This window comes from Giraffa tippelskirchi, chromosome 9 (assembly GCF_054371585.1).
Source record: "Giraffa tippelskirchi isolate mGirTip1 chromosome 9, T2T-mGirTip1v1.2.pri, whole genome shotgun sequence".
Taxonomy (NCBI): Eukaryota; Metazoa; Chordata; class Mammalia; order Artiodactyla; family Giraffidae; genus Giraffa; species Giraffa tippelskirchi.
The window spans coordinates 16,496,687-16,523,674 of record NC_137283.1 but is presented as its reverse complement, the minus strand read 5'-3'; the positions used below and the strand labels follow the sequence as shown (position 1 = coordinate 16,523,674).

General features: G+C 46.0%; 1 protein-coding gene, 2 long non-coding RNA genes and 1 other non-coding gene across 5 annotated transcripts in view; 2 read left to right on the top strand and 2 right to left on the bottom strand.

The window, feature by feature from the left end:
• The first annotated feature begins 277 nt into the window (after positions 1–277).
• On the top strand, positions 278–26,988 carry LOC145520746 (uncharacterized). The gene is made up of 4 exons (XR_014064781.1): positions 278–4,636; positions 5,687–5,985; positions 23,397–23,557; positions 26,889–26,988. It is a non-coding gene; the product is annotated as an uncharacterized LOC145520746 (long non-coding RNA).
• Positions 1,592–26,988, bottom strand: part of LHFPL4 (LHFPL tetraspan subfamily member 4) — a 30,808-nt gene continuing 5,411 nt past the window's right edge. The window contains exons 3-5 of one of the 2 annotated variants that reach the window (XR_014064778.1): positions 8,496–8,732; positions 4,487–5,176; positions 1,592–3,696 (exon numbers count right to left, since the gene is read on the bottom strand). Coding sequence is in view for 1 of the 2 variants with exons in the window: in XM_081528144.1 (XP_081384270.1) it covers positions 3,453–3,696; positions 4,487–4,592; positions 8,496–8,732 (587 nt within the window). In the remaining variant the exon portion in view is untranslated. The remainder of the gene's footprint in view (positions 3,697–4,486; positions 5,177–8,495; positions 8,733–26,988) is intronic. The other variant, XM_081528144.1, reaches the window with a different exon arrangement.
• Positions 8,829–13,078, top strand: LOC145520750 (uncharacterized). Its single transcript, XR_014064785.1, has 2 exons — positions 8,829–9,837; positions 10,998–13,078. It is a non-coding gene; the product is annotated as an uncharacterized LOC145520750 (long non-coding RNA).
• On the bottom strand, positions 11,854–11,926 carry TRNAE-UUC (transfer RNA glutamic acid (anticodon UUC)). Its single transcript has one exon. It is a non-coding gene; the product is annotated as a tRNA-Glu (tRNA).

Sequence of the window (26,988 nt, the reverse complement as noted above, 5' to 3'; positions counted from 1 at the left end):
TCGTCAAAGCTCGGACTCTTTCTGGACATCCATTCTTCTGACCATTATACGTTAGTGTTTCCCAGCATTTTGCACCCACTCCATTCTCTTTTCATACAACACAGTCATCCTGAATAAGCTCATCTGTGCCTCACTTGTCATCTGTTACCTGCATGTTCATGTTTCTGGCCCAGATCTTTCTCTTGAGCCCCCAAAGCCATGAAAGTCAGCTGACTACTGGATAGTCCATCAGGATGTCCCACATGTATGTCTCAAATTGATTTATCTCATCCCCTGCTATACTGGCAATTTTTCCCTTTCCCCTCAGGCAAAAAATTTAACTCTCCTCCTCAATGCCACTTAATCCCTTAACACCACCACCACCACCCCGGTCAGTAAGTATAATTCAGATTCCTAAATGTTAAATTCTTTACCTCTCTCAAAACCACTGCCACCACCTTGCTTCAGGCCAGACTTCTGCTTTCCATTTTATTGTCCCCAACTAACTCAGCCCCCATAACACAACGAGAAGAGGGATCTGTCTGAAATGCATATCTAATTGTGTCCTTTTTCTGCTTAAAATCACTCCCTGTTGCTCTTAGGTCTGAACTGCTGTGAACAGTCTCAGAGCTTTGTCATCATCTGGCTTTGCTGATCTCTCCAGATGAATCTCTGATCCTCCCTACCTCACACTTTACAATTCAGCATTATTAAATTGCTCTTCTCCACAGGTTCAATTGTTTCTCATCTCAGCCTTTTTCCCCCAGCTGCCTTCTTTCATGAATGGCTTTCCTGGCCTCTGCCTACCTACCTCCTGTTCACTCTACAGTAAAACCATCCATCCCCTGCTCTACCCACCCCACCTAAAGCCATGTAAGGTATCCCTGTACCCACAGTACCCTGCACCAAGCAGATTTTATATTATTGTTACACGTTAATATCCCCAACCAGATCATTAAGACAAAGGCTCTGATTTTCTTCTTTTAAGTTCTAAGCAGATACTGTGTGCTCAAAATGTGTTGAATGAAGGCTTAATTCCCAAATGCAAAAAATTATAGTCAATAGAGCTGCCATCTGGGGCATGTTACTATGTGTAAGATACTGCAACACAATTCACAGGCATTCCCTCATTTGTTCCAAGTTCCCTGAGAGCTCTGTCATCATCCCCATTTACTTAGTGGGGATTTAGAGGTGAAAGGACTTGCCCACAGCCACTCAGGAGGAAAGGGTAGAGCCTTGTGTTCCAGCCCATGCAATCAGGAGCTGGCATAGATGGCCAGCTATTCTCTCTCCTGGAAACAGCTCCAATTTTAGTTGTTAACAGACTACATTTCAGTTAGGTGTGTGGTGTGACTCAGTCCTGTGGGATCTCAGGAAGTCGCCTTAAAATGAAATATGGACCAAAGTGACAAGTCCAAACAAGGCCATGAGGTGTCCTTGATGAACGCCAGGATTGAAGATGGTGCTGAAGTTCTGTGTCAGTCACGGTCTGGCTACCTTCATGTAAGGTCTGTTAATACACAGCTATACCTGTTACAAAGGGTCAGGTTGAATCTCACCCCTCTTAATCTCACCCCTTGGGGGCCAACTCAGAGAAGGAGAAGCTAGCATGGGTGATATAAAGTGTGTCTTTATTGAACATCATTCCACCTGCACTGAAGCTCAAATCCAGCAGCAGCAGAAGGGGTCAGGACCAAAATCAGTGTTACCAAATTGGACGATGAACAGCAAGGACACATTCAGACGGAACTTACTAATGGAGTGTAGACAACACCAAGCTATCCTAATGACACACAGCACGGGCTCTCTGCTGGTCAGAGCTCAGGGGAGGACTCTGGCTCCCTTGTTCCCTTCTCAGGAAACTCCAGTCCCACCTGAAGGCTAGCCCTGAGCCAGGCAGGGGCCTGCGGAAGTTTCTCATGCCAGGAAGATCCCAGCTTCTCCAAAGAGAGGGGTTTTTGGTTTCCCTCAGTTCACAGTGGGAGCTGCAGAAGGGTGAATCCCCTGTGCCCAAGCAGGAACCTCAACAGGCAGCCAGGCAGGAATTTTTCCCCACACACAGCCTTCTCTAAAAGCTCCCAACTTCTTGGCTATAACAGGCCTCTGAAAAAGATCTTGAACCTACCCATGGTACTGATCCCCAAGGAGGAAAGTTCTCACATCCTGAGACATGGAAGGACTTGAGCAAGCAGTGCTCTGAACCCCCTCGAGGTTGGAGCTGCCTTGGCCTCTCCTGAGAGAGTCCTGCATCAGGCAGAGGAAACCCTTTCTGGTCCAGGCACGGTGAAGGGAGGAGTGCCTCAGTGGACCAATCACACACAGCTCAGCCTCTTTCAGGGACCAAGAGATTCAGCTGGGAACAGACCATCTCTGCTTCAGCCTCCTCCCAAAGGCTTAAACCAAGTTGCCAGGTGTGGGTGAGAGCAAACCACAAACATCCCCGCTGTGATGGCTTCCTGGTCCCAGAGAGCCATCTGGGTCCTGGCTTGGTGACGCCTCAGCCTCACCTGGGGCCTCTGGCTGAAGCATCTCCTTCCTGCTCTGCTCCAACCTCTGCTGAAGCCTCAGGGACAGGACTTTGGTTTGGTACCCACTCCAGCCTCTTTCCCTTCCCTAAGGTACCCTGGTGTTCCTTCAGTCCCACCAACACTCTCCTAACCCCAAGCTCTTGGGTGCACTGCCCACTGCCCCTTACTCAGTCAGGGCAGCAGGGGGCTGGGTGGATGGTGACAGGGAAACACCGTCCAATCACTCCAAAGGAAACCACCCCCCTCTCGACCACTAACTCACTCCAGTGGCGCTAACCTGCTGGGCAATCACCTAGATGCAATTCCTTCCCAACAGGGTGGGGCATGGCTGCCTGGGCCCCGCCTCTGCCTCTTAGGAGCTAGGTCCTAAGCTTCCCGCCAGCAGCACACAGGGCTTTGTGGCTCCCCATTCCCCATCGCCCTCCCCTTCCTTTCTTCCCCAGCACCTGGCCCCTTTACCATCCTTGTGCCTTCCTTGTCTCTGGCCACCTCCCCTCCCACATCCTAGTTCTCTATCCATCACATCCCCCTCTCTGGTCACTCTTTCTCTACTTTGTAATACCTCGTTCAGTCTCCTCCTCCTCCTCGTAGCTCCATCTCCCTCCCTCTTCTCCCAATCTCTGTGCCTCCTTCTCTTTCCCCTATCTCTGTCTTCCTCCCATTTCTAATCACTTCCTCCTGCTCCCTCTTCCTGATGGCTTCCAACATTGGGCTTTGGTTAGGATCCTGAAGGAACTCACTTCTGCCCCACACCCTCCCCACGAGGCTCCCCCCACCCTCTCATTCAGCACAGGACCCTGGGGGGAGCAGGAGGAGGGGCACAGTGCAGGGGCCGGAGCATGGGGGAGGAGGGTGGTGGTGGGTGTTTGCCCAGGAGGAGGGAGTAGAGGGGGCAGGGATCAGGACTTAGCACGGTCCAGGTTTCAGGGATCCTCCCAGAACCAATCATGTGATTCCAGTTAGGGTCCAGATGGGGGACTCAGGCAGAGGATTTCTAGGGTTGCTGTTGGCAACCCTAACTCTCAGGTCCAGGTCCAGTGGAAATGAACACAGGGTTGTGAACACATGGCACTCGCTGCTTTCCTGCTTCCTTTGGCTGAGGCCGACATGACATGGTGACCACATGCTTCCCCACTGAGCCTGCATGGGCCTCCTGCTCCCCCTCCACTGTGGGCCAGGCAGCGGGTACCTGGAGACAGAAGTAGGCACACAAGATGAAGCTAACCGGCCACCCAACGGGGGGCTGGCGGGGACCATCCACACCCCAGGCCAGATGGCTCTACCACCAGGCCCCCCCAGGCAGTGACGGGAGGTCAGACACACCTATAGTCTCCATCCTGTGCTCTGGGGGGGGGGTGCCCACAGTGAGGGGAGGGGTAGAGAAGACCCTTCATCTGCCCCCCACACACTTGCACACGCACTCACACACTCACACACATTCACTCATGCCTCGACTCCAAGCGTGCCCAATGGGTTTGAGACCCTGGGCAAACCGCAAGGCGAGAGGTGGGGACAGGGTTACAAGGCCTGGGGATTGGGACAGGGGGTACCCTGTTCAGAGGTGACCTGCAAGTTCAAGTTATGCAGAAAAGTATCAAAGAGGCAAGACAGTCTCTGCCCTTGGCAGAAGGGGGTGGGGGGGGACAACATGAGATGGGGCAGAGGGGTGAGGTGTCCCCTAATTCCCACTCATGGGCCCCTCCCCCAACCCCCAACCCTGACAACAGGGCCAAGAAGTCTATGCTGTACAAAACAGGCCAGGGTGCTGCTGGCGGGAAGCCTGTTTGTACAAACAGGCCAAGGTCCAGTCCCTGGTGAGCCGTCCGCGCAGGGAGGAGATGGCCAGCCCCAGGTTGAGCCACTTTCAGCCCCAGCCTGCAGCAGTCACACGCCACCAAGACAGGAGTCTGAGCGTGGCCTCCAGAGTGGCCTATCTTGGCTCAGAGTCCGCACTGACAGGGCCCCAGTCAGCAGCAGACCTGGAGGCCCTGTGCTTTCTCCCTCGGTGCAGCTCGGATTCCTTCAGGAGAGCTGGAAGCAGGCTGGAGCAGAGGGGCCTCGGGGAGGCCGGTGGTGCCTGGAGCTCTGTGAGGAGATGATGGAACCATTGTTGGCAGAAAAGAAAAAAGGTAGGAAAGAGTCCGGTCTGCCCTGGAGCAGTATCTTGAATGAGTTTCTGCAGGAGGTGGGGACCAGAGAAGGCGAGGATGGAGCCAGGCAGCAGCCCTCCAGACTGGGGGAGCCTGGTGGGGAGCCACAGCGCCTCTTTCCCCAGAGACTCCACAGGGCCCCAGCCAGCCTGGAGAGGAGGAAGAGGCCAGGGACTGGGGGCCAGCTCCCTTAGGTCAGCTGAAGGAAATGCAGACCCCCAGGGTCTGCAGGGCCTCTCCCCTCCCCCAGGCTGCATGTCAGCCCCAACCTCTCTTCAAAGCCCAGAGTTCGCAGGCAGATAGCAGGTGAGGTCAGTCCAAGATTGGGGTCTTCCCTCGGAGCGTGAATGGAGGGATGAGAGGGCAGGAGACAGGACAAGCTGAGGGCAGGTCAACTTCTGGGCTGTGATTCTGGCCTTCAGGGTCCCTGTGTGTGAGCAACGGGACACGGGAGGACTCCCCATCCGGAGACATCACCCCCTGGCCGCAACACAGAGCTTACTGTAGAGCCCACAAAATCTAAGAGAGACAGAGAGACAATTGGAGACAGTCAGAGGCCGCCCAGCACCGGGGCTCCCTCAGCCCCTCCTCAGAGCAGAGCTGGGTGGAGGAGTGAGCTGCACAGGTTCTGAAATGCCACCAGGCCTGACGAGCTGGGAGGCCTTGAGCCAGCTCATTCAACCTGAGCCCCAATTTCCTCATCTGTACAATGGACATAATAGCCTACTTCTTCACAGAGTGATTCTGAGGGGTCAAAAGACATAAATGATGCCTGCCAAGGGCTCTCAGTTCAGTTCACTTCGGTCGCTCAGTCGTGCCCGACTCTTTGTGACCCCATGAACTGCAGCACGCCAGGCTCTGCACATAGTACATAGTGAAAATGCCAGCAGTGTAGAGCTTAATTTTGTTCCAGAGGGCTTTGGCTCGGAACTGAGCTGTGAGGCTCACTGACCTTGAGTGCCCAGTGAGGGAAGGAAATCCCCAGATGCTGAAGGAAGCCAAACTGGGCCTCCCTTATGTCATTTTTAGGGCGCTTTGGGGAAGGAGGAGAGGACGCTGAGTGGGACCCACATCGCCAACCCCCCTCCAAAAGGCCACGTGTCTGTCTTTGTACTGCACTTCTGGAAGCGGCCACCAGAGGGCAGGCTCCGACCTCACACGAAGACCATAGAAAGCGGCAGGTGTCTGTGACTCCAGAGACAGGCGCCTCAGAGGACAGCGCAGCAGCCCAGGAGGGCTCTGCAAGGGGGGCTGGCAGCAGGGAAGGACTCGGCCTTCGGACCTGGACCTGGGCTCAAATCCTGGCTCCACCACTTAGGTGACCTCGGGTAAGTTACTGGACCTCTCCAGACCTCGGCCGTCCCACTTATAAAATGGTCACGGTGCCTGCCTAGTGGGAAGCCGTGACAAGTGACAGCTTTCACTGAGCATTCACCACCTGCCCCTTCATAGGCACAATTTTTCTTCATTGCAGGACAGCCCTGTAAGGTGGTACCTTTCTCAACACTGTCATTTTGGGTTTTTTTTTTCCTTTTTTCAGTTTTATTGAGATATAACTGACATACAGCACTGTATAAGTTGGAGGTGTAGAGCATAATGATTTGACTTATATACTGTGAAAGTATTAGCAACCAATTTAATTTTTTTTCTAATTTACTAAATGCTTAATATATGGTAACCTTCATTTAAAACACATTACATTTACATAACCTACATTACATGAAACAGGCTACAAAACCCTCAATAGTTGTTGGCGTTCTGAAATTGTTACACAAACCACAGCTGGGGGAGTGCTGATTCGTTAGACAAAATCTGCTCTTTTCTTTCTCTTACTCCAGTAGTCACCTCTAAGGCACGTTAGACTGGAGGCTGAGTCTTCCCTATCATGGGGAGGGGGTCACTCTCCTCGGAGAAGGAAACCTCATGGAGAACAGGGACTGGGACATGAGTCAGTATCACTCAGATTCCTCTGAGATGAGAAACATCTGACTTGTAGAAGGAAGCTTCTCAGGAAGATGAAATGAAAACCCTGGAGTGCCTCCCCCCAGTGGGATATATTATGTCTCATCTCATGAAGACAGTTCTGAGGGGTTCCTCTGGGCTCAGGGGAGGTGAGTTGGGTAGAGTCTGGGGAGTCAAAGCCTAGCATTGCGGCAAGTGTCCCTCTGGTCATCTGGTGTGCCTATTTGTATCCAAGTCCCATTATACTGAGACAAGGATGGCGACTATGGACAACTCCACAGATCAGGTCTCTGAGTGTCCTCAGGGGACAAAAAGGACCTGAGTCTTATTTTTTTTTTTGTCCACCATTTTTCATTTTAGGTACTGCAGGAAACTGAGGCTCAAAGAGGTAAAGTCATTTCTTAGCTCAACTTACTTCCAACACAAACAATTTGCCATCATGGTCCAAGTGTATTCACACCACAATACTAGAGTATCTCCTGGCAAATGAGCTAATAACTGTCACTATCATTATGCCCATTTTATAGATGAGAGACTCAGATGAATGTAATTAAAGGGAAGTGCTGAACATAGATCCAGCATCTGCTAACAGCTCAAGGAAGGTTGAGACTAAGAAACAGTGAAATCTCATTTCCCAAGGCAAAAAACGGGCACCCAGACAGGCAGAGTGTCTCCCCCTTCTCCAGGGGCAGTGTGGGCCCCTGGGTCAGAGGCTTGACCTTCCTTTAGAAAACAATCTGGAATTATCATTACAATTGTGAGTGTGCAATTCCACTTCAGGGAAAGACACCAAGAAAACAGAAGACAAAGACCAAGACAGTCATCCTTGTAATGACCTTCCCAGTAACAGAAAAAAAAAAAAAAATGGGAACCTCCCTACCAACCCCTACTAGGAGAATAGTTAAGAACCTACAATTCTTTCATCTTATGTAACACTAAGCATTGGATAAAAAGGACAAGATGGTTCTCCATAAAATGATAAAGATCTTAAAGATGTGCTCTAACACTGAGCACCAAGAGCAATCTGAGGAGGGATTTGTTTCCGATGATGCCTCTCCTATATCAGCACATGACACTACCATGTATTTCATAAAGGGATGTACGCAGATACATAGGTAAGCATCTGATAACTGTGGTTAAGGCTCTGGCCTTGGTGGTATCGATTTTTTCTTTACTGTAGATTAATGTTACCTGATACATATGGAGGTTTATGTGTACTATACTAGGTATAAAGCATACTGTACCAAACATCTGTAGGCTCACCATGCAGGAACTTAACTCACCAAGAATTTGTACCCATCCACCTGTCCCCCACCTCACATCCTTGCCTCTCTGCTTCCATTCCAACCACGGAGAACCACCATCCTACCTTTTGCATTGATCATTTCTTTGTTTTGTTTTTTTTAAATACAATATTAAACTGTATTTAGTGTAGTGTTACTTAGTTTTTAGCTTTAAAAAATTATCATTCTGTCATCTTCTGGAATTTGATTCCCCCGCCTCAATATTATGTTTACAGGATGTAGCCATTCATTGTTATCTAAAACTGGCATTCATTCCTTTCCACACTTATAAACAACTCCATGATGTGAACACACCACCATGTATTTCCTCCTGTCAGTGGCCTTTCAAGTTGTTTTTAGTTGCTCGCGATTTTGAAACTGCTGCCAAGAGCATTTATGCACATTTCTCCTGGGTTTATACTCATGGTAGGGTTTGCTGGGTCAGGGCCCTGCAAATGTTTAGATCTCAGGGATAACCTCAAACTATCCCCAAGCCAGTCGGCCTCTCTATAAGGTTTCCTACTTGGGCTTCCCTCTACTTGGAAGGGGTCCCGCCCCACCCCCCAGCCGCCACGCCAAGCACGCCCACTCGCCTTTGTTCTCCTGCTTGAGCTCCTCCTGCAGCAGGTCAGTTTGCCGGTTCCCCAGCACGAAGGCAAGGAAGGAGAGGATGAGGGCGTTGAGGATGCCGATGATGGCCAGGATGTACGCCCAGCGCACCGAACAGTCCCCCAGGGAGTACTTCCCAGTCTTGGCCCCGCACATGTCCCGGATCGTCTCGGCGTCCCAGCCGTCGGGGAAGATCATGCAGCCCAGCACGAGGCACAGAGCTGAGGGGGCGCCGGGCCGAGCCCACCGCCAGGTCAGGAAGCAAGAGAGAAGGCGTTGATTACTTCCCAGAGCCTGAGGACCATCAAAAGCCCCCAGGAGGCTGGGACCCCGCAGCCCCACTCCGCCCATCAACCCAAGAACTTGTTAATCTCCTACCGACCTAGAAACTAAACTCTAGGAGGGCCTCATGCCTTGGAGAGCAGAAACGCAAACGCCTTTGCCTGCCTCATCAGATTAACAACTCTTCCAGGAAGCCCTCCTGGAGACAGGAGAAAAGAGCGAACCAGGGTCACCTCCTCCAGCTCCCTTTAGTATCTTGGCACGTCACTCCCTCGTCCTCATCATTCTTTATTTTTTATTTCTGTCATTTACTCAACAAACTTTTATTGAGCGCCTTTTCCAGGCTCAGCAGGCCACCTCCAGGCTCGGATCTCCCCCTCCCGGCAGTGAGAGTTTCTGACTGTGTTTGCTGGAGTGACGTTGCCCTTTTAGAGTCTGACAGTCCGACAGAGACTGCATCACTGTGTCTGAGACGCAAAGGCTCCCAAAGGCTCAGGTTGGAGCAAGGGGGCCCTTGACCCCACGTCAGGTCCACAGGGTGCTAGACCTGGGTTTAAGATGACAGTATTGACGAAGTGGGGGTGGTAGTCAGTTCTGCCCACTGCCTACGAGACACAGCTAGTCCCCAGGGTGGGTAGGGACCCCTGGCTTTGCCATCTCCTTCCTTCAACTACCATATGTGAGAAAGTGTTCCCCACAGCACAGACTCCTCCTTGCCTGAGTTCTGCCTCTTCTGGTCTCATCCCCCACCTTCCAATAGGCCAGTCCCCAAGGATGTGTTCCTCACACTGACACAGGGCGCCTAACAGCCTAACAGCACTCTGATCTTACACACACACACACACACACACACACACACACACACACGAGCAGGCCTTCATTCCCCTCTCCTGTGCTCACCTTCTTCAAGACAATTCTCCGTACAGCTAGTCCATACAGCGTTCAAGTGCTCAAGTGGACGCCACCTCTATTTAACGGCTGGGAAACGAGTTTGCAGCAAAGGGAATGGCAAATGCAAAAAGCCTTGCAGCGAGAATGAGCTTGGTGAGTTAAAAGAGTTCAGCAGTTTGAAGATGCCCTTTAGAAGCCCAAATGGGGAGGAAAACTCAGGGAGAGATCAGAGCTGGAGATATAAATGTGGGCGCTGTGGATGTGTAAATCCCCGGGACTAGACATTGTAGAGACTGAAGAGAAGGCCCAAAACTGAGCCCAGAGGTGCTCTATCATTTATGGGGCAGGAAGAGAGGAGGAGCCTCTGGAGAGGGCTTGACCCATTCATCTCTCCATATTTCCCTAACACTTTCCAAGACCCTCCAGGACCCTGGAGAGAGGAGGAAGGTCAGTCGCCAGGGATGAAGAAGTGGCAGATAAGGACCCTAACCTCCTGGCATCCCCAGGGCTCTCTGAGGGGTTGGGGGGGAGTGCACTCCCACCTCCCCATTCTTGGTCCTGAATCTCCAGCTTGAGGCAGGGATGAGGAAAGAGCCTAGAGAGGAGGAAAACCTACCCCGTCCCTCTGCCTCCTCTCCCGTGTACAGTGTTTCCTCTCCCGCCCAGAGCATCCCCATCTCCATAGAAACGCGGCAGCATCCTGCGGGTGGTCCTCCTCCCTCCGCAAGCTCAGCGTTCAGGGAGCTTTTCTTCCCCAGGGCTCTGCGCCTGCACGTTCTCTTGGTCTCCTTGCCTCGTCACTTACGTGTCTCTAGTCGTGCATCTCCATTCCTTTCTCTTCTCCACCCTTTTCATCCTTTTTTTGCCTCTCTCTTCACATGCCTCCCCCTCTCTCCAGCTAGTCCATACAGTGCTCAAGCCTCGGTCCTGACCCTCTTTTCTCCTTAGAGCTCAGCATTCGACATTCATTCAACACCCTTCCTCTTCTGTCTTTCTTTTCTCACTTCTCTTCCTTCTCTTTACCTATCCCCTCACCCTTCCCCCTCTCTGACTCTCCATATACTCCACAAATAAATTCTGAATATCTTCTGTGTCAGGCACTGTGCAGGCTGCTGGGGACACTGGCAGGCATGGTTTCTTGTCCTCAGGAGCAGAGGTGTGTGGAGAGGAATCAAATCAACATACAAATAGAATACTTACATGTGTCAGGGAGCAACTGGAAAGAGACCCAGGATTACAGGGACACTCAGAGAAGGCAGGGGCTGGGACCTCTCCATCTCTCACTCACTCTCTCTGCCTCCTTTGCTCTGCAGTGTTCTAGGTGGTGGTGATGGGGCCCCAGAGACTGCTCTGGGGACAAGAAACACCCAGAAGTAAAGTAAATGGAGAAAAGTCAATCGTACAGGTTTCCCAAGACCTGGGAAAGACAGGAAGAGGCCTCTAGGGACAGTGTAGGCCAGGTAAGCGATCAAGAGGCTCAACAGTCAGTGTAATAACTAGAGGCAAGGCAGCCTGCAACATCCCCATTTGCTGGATGAGGAAACCGAGACTGAGGTCTTTGGAGTACAAGTTCAAGTACCTTTTTGAAGTGATGAGCTGGCTGAACTGGGCAGACACAGGTGCAAGGTGCAGGATGGAGCAAGTGGGGTCCACTGTGGGACGTACAGCATCACCCTCGGCCTCTACCCATGGTGTCTTACGACACTGTCACATGTCCCCTTGGGGGCGAAGCTGTCCCTGGTTGAGAACCACTGGTCTAGGGGAAAGGGCTCTAAGATGGGGCACGACTGTCCAGTCACCCTAGAGTCCGCTGTCTTCCCAGGCAGCCAGGAGGTGGTGTGAGAAATTTAAGATGAATGAAATTAAAGTTATTAATAACATAATACTAACAAATAGTGCTGAGTGCTTAACTATGTGCTAGGGTGCTAAGCTCCTAACATGCATGATCTCATTTAATCCTGTAACAAATCTAGAGGAGGGAAAAATGATCATCCTCATTTTACAGATGAGGAAATTGAGGCTCAGAGGGACTAAGTATCATATTCATGTCACACAGCTAGGAAGTGGTGGGCTCTGTATTCAAACCTAGACAGGTCTTTACTTAATGTTTCTCTTTGAGCAGACTCACTTTTTTTTTCTTGCCACACTACACGGTTTGTGGGATCTTTGTTTCCCGACTAGGAATTGAACCCAGGGCCTCGGTGTTGAAAGCACAAAGTCCTAACCACTGGACCACCAGGGAATTCCGTAGACTCACTTTTTAACTGAGAGGCATTTACTTACAAAGTAAGCTTTATATCACTATCAAAGAAAGGAAACCAGGATCATTTGCCATAGATAGAAGGAAACTATAATCACAAGTATGTGTGTTTACTCAGTCGCTAAGTCACATCCAACTCTCTGCGGCCCCATGGTAGAGTGAAACCCAAACATTGTTCTTAGGTTCAAGCTGGACACTTTTATCTGTCAGATGCTCTGAGCCACCTCAGAGCACCTTGAAAAGGAAGGAAATTCTGACAGGTGCTACAATGTGGAGGGATCTTGAGGACGCTATGCTAAATTAAATGAGTCAGTCACAAAAGGTCAAATATTGTGTGATTCCACTTACATGAGGAACCGAAAGCAGTCAGATTCCTAGAGGCAGAATACTGGTCGTCAGGGATGACAGGAGAGGGTGTGGGGAGTTAGTGTTTAATGGGGACAGAGTCTCAGTTCTGCAGGTGCAAAAAGAGTTGTGAGGATAGACGGTATGGATGATTGCACACCGGTGTGAATGTACTTAATGCCACAGAACTGGACACCTAGGAATTGGTAAAATGGTAAATTTTATGTTATGTGTATTTTACCAGAAAAGAGAGAGAGGAAGGAAGGGAGGAACGGGAACACAGAAAATGACATGATGTATTTTCCTCATGGATGTGTATGTAAATGCACACAAAAATATCTTGGAAATACAGAAATTAAGTTTATAACCATGGTGGCCTCTGGGCAAGGAGAGGATGGGGACTTTACCCTGTCTGTAATACTTCAGCTCTTCATGGAGTGAATGTATTTATGTATTACTCATAAAATTAAAACACATAATTAAAAATACTGGTTTTTCAGAGAATACACATATATACATACATAACCTTGCAAGTCTATATAAATATTACTGGAAGGATACAGAAGCAACTTAATGATGGGCACCTCGAAACACAGCCTGGTGTGGTGGAGGAAAGGAGGGAGACACTGTTTATTCTCTGCCCTCCCGTACTGTTGGAAGTGTTTAACATGTGCATAGATTACTCTGATCGTAAAAACAATATTATTATGTCCAATCCTTTTCCACCTATGTCTGGCCATGAAATCCTCTTAGAGGTGTAAGCCTTTAAGAATAATTTTAAAAATTAAAGGAAAGTTGAAAAGAAAAATGATAACTTGGGTTTGGGGAATAAACCCAGAATGAGACTAAAAAAGTGATGAATTAGTAAGAGAAAATAAACAATATTTGTTTTCTTTAAAGTGTGTATGTGCTGTAAATGTGCCTTTATATAAAGCTTTTTAATTATGCATTTTATGCTTAGCTATTTTATCAGAGTTTCATTATGATACCATTACACTATCCTCAAGGGACATCCACAGGGCCAGTCACTCCTAAAGGGAGGACTTTAGTTTATGCTCAGCTGGCCCCTCCATGCCTGATGTACCACAGCTGCTACCCATTACTAGGAGGTCAGATTGGATGTCCCTCAGGGCTTTCTTTTCCTGAGCAGGCTCCAAAGAGGTTTGCTATGGACTGAACTGGGTCCCCACAAACGTCATATTTTGAAGCCCTAACCTCCACTGTGAGAGTATTTGTGGAAGGGGCCTTGGGGAGGTAATCAGGGTTAGATGAGATCATGAGGGTGGGGCTCCATGATGGGATTAGTGTCCTTATAAGAACAGATACCAGGGCTTCCCTAGTGGTCCAGTGGTTCCACCACAGGTGGAATCCACCTGCCAAGGCAAAGAGCACAGGTTTGATCCCTGGTCTGGGAGGATCCCACATGTCACCGGGCAACTAAGCCCATGTGCCACAACTACTGAAGCCTGCGTGTCTAGAGCCTGTGCTCCACAAAAAGAGAAGCTACTGCAATGAGATGCCCATGCATCGCAACAGAGTAGCCACCACTCACTACAACTAGAGAAAGCTCACAGCAACAAAGATCCAGCACAGCCCAAAAGAGATAAATAACAATAAATAAATCTTTTAAAAAGAGATACCAGAGAGTTTGCTCTCTCTCTGCACCTGCCATGTGAGGACACGGCAAGAAGGAAAGAGGTAGCTGTCTGCAGGCCAAGAAGAGGACTCTCACCAGAACCTAGGTCTTGGAATTCTAGTTTCCTGAACTAAGAGAAAGTAAGCGTAAGCCACCCAGTCTATGGTATTTTGTTGTGGTAGCTACATGTAACAATTTGGATGCATCTTAGAGTCATAACACTGGGAAAAACTGAATCCACTTACATAACACTCGTACTGATAACCCTGGTCACTTCTAAGGAGGGAACTTAAGGGCTGAGGACAGGACAGGACAGAGACCTTGCACTGCTAACCTGTGGCCCCTTTTGAATTCAGAACCACGTGAAAAAGTGACCTACTGAAACCATAAGGTAGGTGGGAGTTGATCACTAGTAAGTGACTATTGCCAGAGATTTTTCACTTACTCAGAATGAAATAATTAAAGCAACAAAGAATCAATATGCACAAGCCAAATGAAACTCACAGAAATAATGAATTAATCACACACACAAAAAACATAAAACCAAAAATCTCTAGACCCCCTATTGACTGAGCTTGCCAATTTCTAGGAATTTATCCTAAGAAAATGCTCAAGAATGTACTCTAAGACTTAGCTATGTGGATGTCTATCACGTCATTATTTGCAAGAAAGAAAAGGAAGAGATGAGAAGGAAGGCAGAGGGGGAGAAATAATAAAAGAAGGAAGGAAAGAAAGAAGCAGCTAATTATCCAACATCACTGGAATATTCTTTCATACCATGGAATACTACTCCCCTATTAAATTATATTGAGTAAGATTTGATACAGAAATTACTCATGATACGTTAGGTTTCAAAAGGATGTGAAAGATAACATACAATATAATTTCATTTCAAGGATACTTACATGATTATAGCAATAGTTATATAAGTTTACCACACCAGGTCCTATGCTAAGTATCTTACACACATTACTTCATTTAATCCCCACAACACTCTGTGGAATAAATGCTGTTATTATCTTCTTTTTACAGTTGAGGACATAGAGGCACAGAGAGGTAATTCAAGTTATCTAAGGCCACAGAGCTGGTAAGTTACAGAACCAGGATTTGGACCCAGACAGTCTGGCTCCAGAGCCTGCTCATAACCAGTACTCTATATGATTGCAGACCAACAGTTAAGATGACTGCTTCTGGGAGAGTGAGAAGACGTGTGTAATCTTGCTTATCTGTATTCTCCAGTTTTCATACAAAGAACAATGGTAATTTGACAAAGCTGTAGGTGAGAGATATGGAGGAGCAGTATAGCACAGGATGCACGGATGGCTGCTCATATCCTGTATCCTCTGTGAGTCCCTTCCTCACCTTTAGGAACGTTTTTCTAGAAAGAACCAGGCTGACTTTGGGGCTGAGAGGAGCCTGGAAAAGGGTCTGTGTTGGCACTGCGACCACAGCTTTCCAAGGGAGTGCTTCCCCAGACCCGGTGCACCAGGGGGCTGTAGGGAGAACCCCCCCATCACCCCAAGACAGAGGTTGTCCTCATGTCCTTCACACCAGCTCCGTCCTGCGCGCCCCCCCGCCAGGGCAGGGGCTTGTGCTATAAGGGAGACGGGGTCTCTCTTAACAGTTACACCGACCCGCTGGATTTGAAGATCCAGGTCCAATCTTAGCGCCTTTGTCAGCTGGGGAGCTCAGGGGTGGGAATCCTGTGCCAGGGCTCCCCATGTCCCCCCCAGCACCCAGATGATGGAGGCACCCTGACTCCTCCCTTTCCCTCACCCCCACATCCCATCCACTTGCAGGGCCGACTGGCTTGACCTCCAAAACATATCTCGGGCTGACCTCTTTTCTCTGTCTCCACTGCTGCCATCTGTCGAGGCCGCATGGTCTCCCTCCCGCGTGACCGCAGCGGCTCCTAACTGGATTCTCTGCTCTCATCCTTGCCCTCTCTTCGTCTGCTCTCCACTCAGCATTCAATGGAAGCTTTCCAAAGCAGACAGTGCCACTCACCTGCTCAATACTTTCCCAAGTTGCCCCTTACACTCAGGATAAACCCCGAGGCCTGGTCCCAGGCTGTGTGGCCCACATGCTCCCCCGACTTTGCCTCCAAGCCATACAGCCTCTTGATCCCTACATTCCTGCCACGCTGCACCTCCTTTCCAACCGTCATCCTAACACTAACCCTGACTACCCTTCTCGTTCAGCCCTACCCCCCGTGCCCCGGAGGTCTTGGCACTGACTGTTCCCTTTCCTTGGGACACTTCCTCCAAGCCATTCAGTCCCTGGGTTGTGGTTCCTGATCTTGAGGAGACTACAGTTTAGTCAGGGGACTGTTAGGAATACAAATAATTGTACCTGGTGTCACAGATGCTGTTACAGAGAAATGCGGTACCCGTCACTTTGTGCAGTAATTATAATATTTGGGAACAGTATTTACTGCACCACCCCTCACCACCCCTGGGTCTAGCCTGCACAGAGCCCTCGCGTGGCCTCTGGACAACCCTGGAATCCGCCATCTGCTGCATCCCCCACTGCTCTGGCCCAGCTCTGCCACACTCAGCTCAAGGACTAGGTCAGCAGCCTCCTGCCGCTCTCCCTACTGCCTGCCTCACTCCTCCAGTCTGGCCCAGGCCCATCCAGGTGGCCCCATCCCTTCCCCATCCCCTCTGGCTCCTCCAGGAAGCTGTCCTTTCTCGGGGCTGTTCTTCTCAGCTTCTCTGTTGCTAATTTGAGCAGCTGCTCTGGCTCCTCTCTCCAAGCCGCCTTTTCTGGCTCCTCCTCCTCCTTGCATCTTAAAGGTTGGTGTTTCTGGGCTGTCTCCTCTTTTGCTTCCACATGCTCTCTCCTCTCCCCCAGGCCATTTCACCCACACTCAGACTCACATCTGCATCTCCAGCTGAGACTGCTCTCCTCAGGCCAAGGCCTGAAAAGCCAACAGCTGTCAGACCCTTCCTCTGACAAATTCAGCATTTCCCAGACTGAGCAGATCTCCCTGCTGTGTCCTTTGGGCGTGTTATTCCAAGACACAATCGTTCAACGAGGGGACCTGGAATCATCTGCAAGGCCTGCCTGTTTTCACCTTGCCCCACGAGACACACACCTGCTGGGCTCCTAAACAGGTCTCCTCCTTCCCCTCCTCCAGCCTTAGCCCCTTTCACCTGGACCACTGCCACTACCCTCCACCAGGCTCCTGATCTCCCATCAAGCCTCCATCCAGTCCATTCCCTGCAGCAGCTGCCCAAGTCATCTTGCTAAACCCACATCTGGCCCTGGTCATTCCCATGCCTACATGTAATTGCTCAGAACCTAGGAGTAAGACCCCAAATTCCAAGGCCAAACTTTCTAAGCTCCCTGCTTTTCTAGGTGTATCTCCCACTTCTCAATTTTCAACCTTTTTTCTTTTTTTAATTGACAACAGTTTTACCTAGATTCACTCTAATCTTAACTTCCCTCCAGCTCCAGAAGAGAGACCCTTCTTTTGTTTTTAAGATTTTTTTGATGTGGACTATTTTTAAAGTCTTTATTGAAGTAATTACAACATTGCTTCTGTTTTATGTTTTGTTTTTTTTCATCACAAGGCATGTAGGATCTTTTCTTCTCCCTCAGGGATCCAACCTGTAGCCCCTGCATTGGAAGACAAAGTCTTAACCATTGGATATGAGCTAGTTACTATTATAGTCTCCATTTTATAGTGGAGGAAACTTAGCATCAGAAATTGTATAACCTTCCAAAGGACACTTTAGTTGGTAATGCCACACTCAGGATTCAAATTCAGGTTGGCTGACCACTGAATATGCTGCCTCTAAAGGAGCGGGTGGTGGAGCTAGGACTTAAATCAGAGCTCATCATCTGTTTATTCAATAGACACTCTGTGCCAGGCATACTCCTGATCCAGGGCTCTCATTATGCCATTAAACAGCTCTGGGATTGAAGGTTCATAATGATGGATAAGATGAAATGGAAATGAAAAGAAAAAAATAAAAGACTGTCAGAATAAGAATAGTTCAGCCCTCAACCTCTTTATACCTCCAGCCCATCCTCTCTGCCAACAACCAGATCTGTGCTTACCACCCCCACTCAAAACACTCCAAGACCTTTCTAGGTATTATACTACACTCAGGAACCATACCAGAAGGAACTGGTAATTTGCTTAAGCTGAGAAAAATAGAATTTCACCATGGAGAAAACACCCATAGACAAAGTCAAAAAATAAACTGATGGATAATATTTGCAACTCATATCACAAAAAGCTAACTTTTTAACTTATAAATAGTTCTTACAATGGGGAACACATGTAAACCCATGGCTGCTTCATGTCAATGTATGGCAAAAACCACTACAATATTGTAAAGTAATTAGCCCCCAACTAAAATAAATAAATTAAAAAAAAAAAGAGTTCTTACAAATCAAAGAAGGAAAATACCATTAGCTTGGTAGAAAAATATTTATGAACTGACAGTTTACAGAAAAAAGACAGGAACACCTTGGAAATATTGTGGGTTTAGTTCCAGACCACCACAATAAAATGAATATCACAATAAAGCGAGTCACACAAATTTATTTTTGGTTTCCCAACACATATAAAAGTTATGTTTATACTATACTGTAGTCTATTAAGTGCACAATAGCATTATGTCTAAAAAAAGTACAAACTTGATTTTAAAATCCTTTATAGCTAAAATAAATGCCAAAACAATTACAAAGATCACTGATCACAGATCAACCATAACAAATAAAATTATGAAAAAGTTTGAAATATTGTGAGAATTACCAAAATGTGACAAAGAGACAGAAAGGGAGCAAATGCTATCAGGTAAATGGCACCAGTCAACTTGCTCAACACAGGGTTGCCACAAGGCTTCAAATTGTTAAAAAAAAAAAAGGCAATATCTGTGAGGTGTAATAACGTGAACTGCAATAAAATGAGGTTTGCCTATGTATATAAAAGACACTCAACTTCATTCTTAAGAGAAAGACAAATTACTACCATAATAGAGTAATTTTTGCCCATTGGGTTGTCAAAAATAAAATATTTGATAACATATTCAGTTGGCAAGAGTGTGGGGAAACAGGTACCCTCATACACTGTTGCTATGAGTGTAAATTTGTGTAACTGCCATGGAGGAGCCTATGACTGAATCTGTCAAAATTGTAAACACCTGGCAATTCCACTCTGGGTCTTTATTTTATCATAATACTTACATATATATCTTAATTATTTATATACAACATTATCCATTGAAATATTGTTACGGCAAGATGTTGTAAATAATTTAAATATTGATTTCTAAATGATGACACATCCATACAAAAGTATATTATAGGAATTCCCCGGCAGCTCAATGGTTAAGACTTTGCCTTCCAGTGCAGGGGTGTCAGTTCAATCCTTGGTCAGGGAGAACTAAGAATCTCCACATGCCTCATGGCCAAAAAACCAAAAACATGAAACAGAACCAATATTGTAACTAATTCATTAAAGACTTTAAAAATGGTCCGCACCAAAGAAATCTTGGAAAAAACGTATATTATGCAGCTCTTAAGGGAAAAGTAGCTCTCTATACACTGATTTGGTACAATTTCCAAATGTGTTGTTGAGTTTAAAAAGCAAGACAAACCAAATGTTTAGTATCCTACCATTTGTGGTGGTTTTTAAATATGTCCACAACTTTTAAAATATACTTGTTTTCAAGAGGAGGAGCTGAATTCTCCTCCCCTTGAATGTGGGCTGGATTTAGTAACTCACTTCTAAAAATAGAGTGTGGCAGAAGTGGTCTGTGATGTCTGAGATTAGAACATAAAAGGCAGTTGCTACGACAAAGGAGGCAAGAACATACAACGGAAAAAAGATAAGTCTCTTTAGCAAGGGGTGTTGGGAAAGCTGGACAGCCACATGTAAATCAATTAAATTAGAACATTCCTTCACACCATATACAAAAATAAACTCAAAGTGGCTTAAAGACCTAAATATAAGACATGACACCATAAAACTCCTAAAAGAGAACATAGGCAAAACATTCTCTGAAATAAAGCGGTAGCAATATTTTCTTGGATCGGTCTCCCAAGGCAAAAGAAATAAAGGCAAAAATAAGCAAATGGAACCTAATCAAATTTACAAACTTTTGCATACTGAAGAAAACCATCAACAAAATGAAAAAACAACCTACAGAATGGGAGAAAATATTTACAAACTGTGCAACTGACAAGGGGTTAATATCCAAAATATATAAATAGCTCATACAACTCAAAAGAACCAAATAATCCAATTTTTAAATGAGCAAGGCAGAAGACATTTCTCTGAAGAAGACATACAGATGGCCAATAGGCACCTGAAAAGATGCTCAACATCACTAACTATTAGAGAAATGCAAATAAAAACCACAATGAGGTATCATCTCACACTAGTCAGAATGGCTATCCTCGAAAAGTCTACAAATAATAAATGCTAGAGAGGATGTGGAGAACAGAGAACCCTCCTACACTGTTGGTGGGAATGTAAATTATTGCAGCCACAATGGAGAAGAGTATGCACGTTCCCTAAAAAACTAAAAATAGAGGCAACATATGATCCAGCTATCCCACCTCTGGGCATATATCCAGAAAAGACAAAAAAAAAAAAGGTGAGATATATATATATATACACAAATATATGTATATATACATACATATATACATATGTATATAAATACATACATACACATGTATACATACACATATGTATATACATGTGTATTACACACATACACACACAATGGAATATTATTCAGCCATAAAAATAATAAAATACTGTCACCTGCAGCAACATGGATGGACTCAGAGAAAATCATACAAAACAGAAACAGACTCACAACCAGAAAACCAACTTATTGCTACCAAAGGGGAAAGGGAGAGAGGAAAGGAATAAATTAAAAATAAGGGGTGAACAGATACAAAATTCTATACATAAAATAGATAAACAACAAGGATTTACTATATAACACAGGGAACTATATTCAGTATCTCATAATAACTTATAATGGAATATAATCTGAAAAATATATAACTGAATCACTTTGTTGTACACATGAAACTAACACAATATTAAATATTGTATAAATCAACTATACTTCAGTTTTTCTAAAAAAAGGCAGTATGATGCCCACAACAATCTTGAAAAAGGAACACAGTTGGAGGACTCACACTTCCTGATTGGAAAACGCACTAGAAAGCAACAGTAATCAAGACAGTCTGTTAGTGGCATAAGGGTAGACATACAGATCAACGAACAGAAGTGAGAGTCCAGAAATTATTAGGTAAGGGTGCCAAGACCATTCAACTCAGAAAGAACACTGTTTTCAGTAAACAGTGCTGGGACAACTGGATAGCTGCAAGTAAAAGAATGAAGTTGAACCCTTACCTTACACCATATACAAAAATTAACTCAAATGGATCATAGCCCTAAGTGTAAGCATGAAAACTATAAAACTCTTAGAAAAAAACATACAGGCAAATTTTTGCAACCTTGAATTTGGAAACGGATTCTTAGATATGACATCAAAAGCACAAGCAACAACAGAATGATAAATTGGACTTTATATAAATTTAAAACTTTAGTGCTACAAAGAACACTATCAGGAAGGCGAAAAGATAGCCATAGAATACTAGAAAATACATGCAAATCATATATCTGATAAGGGACTTATATCAAGAATAAAAAGAACTCTTACAACTCAATAGTAAAAAGAAAAACAGCCCAATTTGAAAATAGGTAAAGGGGAAGGGGATGTGGGGAGGAAAGAAATAGGTGAGTGAGAGATTAAGAGGTGCAAACTCCCAGCTGCAAAATAAATGAGTTATGGGTATGTAAGGTACAGTGTGAGGAGTATAGTCAATAACTATGTAATATCTTTGTACGGTAACAGAGTAACTAGAGTTATTATGGAGATCATTCTAAAATATATAAAAATATCAAATCACTATGTTGTATGATAGGAACTAACATAGCACAGTAGGTAAATTATACTTAAAAAAATCAGAAAAAGAAATCAGATGACTTGTGGTTATCAGAGGTGGGGGTGGGGTGAGACAGAATAGGATGAAGGTGGTCAAAAGGTACACACTTCCAGGGATAAGATAAATAAGTACCAGGAATGTAATGTACAGCATTAGAAATGTCATTACCACTGCTGTATATTATATATGAAAGTTGTTGGGAGTAAATCCTAAAATCAAACAAGAGTAAATCGTAAGAGTTCTTATGACACAAAAAATTTTTTTCTATCCCTAATTTTGTATCTACATAAGATGATAGATGTTCGCTAAACTTATTGTGATAATCATTCATAATATATGTAAGCCAAATTATGCTATATGCTGAAACTTATACAGTGCTATGTATCAATTATATCTCAATAAAACTGAAAGGAAAAAAATGGGCAAAAGACTTGAATACATGTTTTTCCAAAGAAGATATGCAAATGGCCAACAAGCATGTGAAAAGATGTTTAGTCGTTAGAGAAATGCAAACCAAAACCACAGTGAATTACCAGTTCATACCCAGTAGGATGGCTATAATCAAAAAGTCAGATTAAAAAAAAAAAGATAATAACACATGTGTTGATGAGGATATGAGTAAGAACCCTCACACACTTGCTGGTGGGAATGTAAAATGATACTGCCACTTTGGAAAACAATCTAGCAGTTCTTCAAAATGTTAAAGTTGCCACTTGAGCCAGCAATTCCACTCCCACATATATATCCAAGGGAACTGTAAACATGTGATATCCAAGGGAACTGAAAACATGTATCCACACAAAAACCTGTACACAAATATTCACAGCAACAGTATTCAAAATAGCCAAAAGACAGAAACAACCCCAATGTCCATCAGCTGATAAATGGATGAACACAATGTGGTATATCCATACAATGGAATATTATTCGGCCATAAAAAGGAAAGAAATATTGACATATGCTACATTATGAATGAACCTTGAAAACTTTATGCTAAGTGAAAGAGGTCAGTCACAAAGACCACAAATTATATGGTTCTATTAATACAAATGGAGAGGGAAATGGCAAGCCACTCCTGTTCTTGCCTGGGAAATCCCATGGACAGAGAAGCCTGGTAGGCTACAGTCCATGAGATTGCAAAAGAATCAGACATGACTTAGTGACTAAACAACAACAATTTATACAAAATGCCCAGAATAGTCTTACTAGATAAGAGAGTAGGTTAAAGTTGCTTAGAGGAGGGAGAGGATGGGGATGGTAGGCTTAGGGGGTGACAACCTAAGGGTATAAGCCTTCTTCTTGAGGTGATGTAAATATCTTAAAATCAACTGTGGTAATGGTTACACAACTCTGTAAATATACTAAAAACCACTGAAGTGTACACTTTATATGTGTGAATTTTGTGGCACATGATTTATATCCCAATAAAGTTGTTACCAAAAGAGGGGGATATGCAATGTATCTTCTTATCTCTCTCTCTCACAGATCACTCATTCTGAGGTCTCCTCCAACCCAAATCAAGCTTCAGCTGACACCAGTCCTCACTGAGGTCTTGGGTGCAACTTCTTGAGAGACCTCGAGCCAGAACTACCCATCTAAGCTGCTCCCAAATTCCTGTGACTCACAGAAACAGAGACAAGAAACGCGTAAGCCACTGGGTTTGGGACTAATTTTCTCGTCGGCATTTGCTTGTATATTTATGCAATTTCTCAGAAAGGATACTCAAGAAATGGTAAAAGTGTTTGCCCCTGAGAAGAGACCTCTGGGAGGACCCTTGAGGGATGAGAGCAGGGAGGACACATATCTGATTGTATGTCATTTTATCTGTTGAATTTTGTTTCATGTGCAATGTATTAACTTTTCGAAAAAGAAAACAAAAATCAAAGAATTTTAAACACTTTAAAAAAAGTCAACAACTATCTGCTGCTTATAAAGTCTAAACTTCTCAGCGTGGGGTACAAGGCATCCACGGTGCAGCCTTTGTCCATCTTCCCAGTCTCAGCTCTCACCTCCCCTCACACTAATTGTTTGTGGTGCCCAATTTTCCGTCCTCTACACCTTCAATCATACTGTCTCTTGTGCCTGGTTCCCCCTCTCCTTCCTCCCCATCCTTTAAGACTCAGCTCAAACGCTGTTACTTTTTTGGAAGACTTCTCTGTCTATCCTTAATGTGTCAGAAGTGCGTGCCCCCAAGATACCCTTGCATGATTCAGTCATTTCAGTGTGTCATCCTACAGTGTGATGATCTGATTTCTTTCCTATATCTCCCATTAGACTATGAGCAAGGACTCCTCTTTTTTTTTTCCCCCCTTGGCAATACCACCAGCTTCCCTGGTAGCTTGGATGGTAAAGAATCCGCCTGCAATGCAGGAGACCCCAGTTCAATTCCTGGGTTGGGAAGATCCCCTGGTGGAGGGCATGGCAACTCACCCTAGTATTCTTGCCTGGAGAATCCCCATGGACAGAGGAGCCTGGCGGGCTACAGTCCATGGGATCACAAAGAGTCCGACACGACTGAGTGACTAAGCCGCAGCACAGCCCAAACCACGCGGCATGCCTAACTTTCCTGACCAGAGATGGAACTCGCGCCCCCTGCAGGGGAAGTTCGGCGTCTCAACCACTGGCTGCATGGGAAATACCTGGGAAAGAGAATTCACTCAGGCTTCCCTGAGCCTAACACACAGAGGAGGCTGTCAGTAAGAGTTCTGGTGTGAGAAAGAAAGGAAGGGTGTAGGGAGAGAGGGAGCAAAGCAGAAAATGAAAGAAGGGAGGGAGGGAAGGAAGGTGAAAGCAAGAAAGAAGGAAGGAAGGAGAGTTGGCAGAGAAAGAAAAGGAGGGAGGGAAAAAGGGTGGGAGGAAAGAAAGTCCCCAAACGTGCTCAGCAGTCTCACTGCATACAACAAAGACTCTCTGGATGAAGAAAACCCAAAACCAGATGTGAAACATAACCCAAGGAAGTGGGGAGGAAGGTGGATACATATTCTAAGCTGTACTGACATTGCTGCTTGTAGCTCAGAGACCCCTGATGATTTAGGACACACATCTTAGGCTGGAAGATGCTCACCTCTGGATCACTACCCAGCCCCTGGTGCCACCATCAGTCTCCCCAGCTTCCACTCCATCTCACATGCTCCCTTCTCCATGGTGATTCTAGCACCAGTCAGTGCCTTGCACATAGTAGGCTCTCAACACTGAGTAAATGTGGTCAGAATCATCTCCCTTCTGTAGACAGAAGAGTCTCACTTTGTGACCATGAATCTGTCTCTTCTCTCTGGAACTCAGTTGTTTCATCTCTACAATGAGGGTGTGGAGCCAGCTGATGAGTAGGACCCTTCCTAGCTAACAGTTCTTGGCTTCTCAAGGCCTCTGATCATCTCAGCAAGTCCAGAGTCTTTTCACCTGAGCAGCAAGGACTCCTCACAAGCAGCTCTTCACTCAAACTACATCACAGGAATAAGAATGACCATTCATCTGTTGATCTCTGTACATCAGGAACCACACTCAGAATTTCAGCCCCATGGCTTCATTTCTTTCTTTCCATCACCTCTGAAGTAGGTACAATAACTATCTCCATCTTACAGAAAAGGGAACTGAGAATCAGAGAAGAAACCCCATTTATCCAAGGAACACAACTGGGAGGTGGCAAAGCAGGAATTCTAAGTCCTCCACCACTTCTCCACACTGGCCCCTCTGATCCTGAACCAGGCTTCCAGCCAGCAACCTCCCCTTGGCTAACCTCACTCAGCCCACAAGTAAGCACTCAGTACACTGACCTTACAGTTGCAATCTGTGTATTCACATCCTGGGTTCCAGTTCAGGGGTAAAAACAGGTTCTAGATCCATTTAGACTCATATGAAGTTTCGGCTCTTCCCTTTGCTAGATGTCTGACCTTTAGACAAGTCATTTTAACAGATGAAGAGCAGATGACATAATGAATGTGAAAATGGCTAGCACCTCGTAAATGGGAAAGACCAGATAAAGCACAGCAGAGAGATTCTGACAAGCCCTGAAAAGCTGACGCCTCACTCCACAAAGAGCCACCTGAGTCTCCCAGTCTTTCCACTTAGCATTCGACTCTTCTGGCAAATTCATCCTGTCTTTATTCCCATCCTGAACGTTCCTTTAAATATCCTTCATAAATCCTTGGGCTTTCGAGTTAGACAGACAGAGTTACAATTCTAGCTCGACCGCTTACCCACTGTATGACCTTGGACAAATGACTCTCCTTTCTGAGGCTCAGGGTTCTCACATATGAAATATTCATAAGGGGACCTACTCCATAGGGCGGTGGTGAGGAGTCAATAATAGTATGCATGTAAATGTTTAACATGTGGTCAAGCATATAATAAAGGCTCAGAAATTGTTAACTGTTTTTTCCTGAATAATAACAGTGGTCATAGCTTTGAACTACCTGCTGATTAAAATCTAAAATTTCTGACCCAGTACTCAGAGAGCCTCGCACACTGGAGCTCCATCATCCCTTCCTGGCCTTGTTCCCTGCTGCTCCCCTAAGTGAAGCCCACACTCAAGCCAGATGTGGCTTTCTCCCCTCTGTCTCTCCACCCATGATCTTTCCCTCCATTCAGAATGCTCTCTCAAACCTCACATCTGGCCACACCCAGCCCTATTCAAGCTTCACCTCCCAAATAAGCCAGTAGCCTTCTCAATTGCCCTGGGTTTCCACAGCACCTAAGGTTGAGCACCTATTAGTGCTGACTGTCCAGGGTGAGGTTTCTGTCTGCAATTGTCTAACCTACAGTACCTCTCCTCCAGTGGTCACACCTGATTTCCCTGTGTGGGAATTTCTTTCTCCCCTATCAGTTCATGTGTCCCAGGAACGGGCATGTGGCCAAGACCTTAGACAAAGTCTCACTGATTAATTAAGAGGTGAACACTTGACCAAAGCTGAGTCAATCAGAATGAGCCCTGGAACTTTTTCTGCAACCACTGAATAACAAGTGTTCTTTTGTCCACAGGCAGTGCTAAGTTGAAGCAATGTATATTCAGAGCTGCTGGTAGCCATACGGATCACCTTCAAAAGAGAAGTGAACTTAACAATGAGACAACACAGAGTAA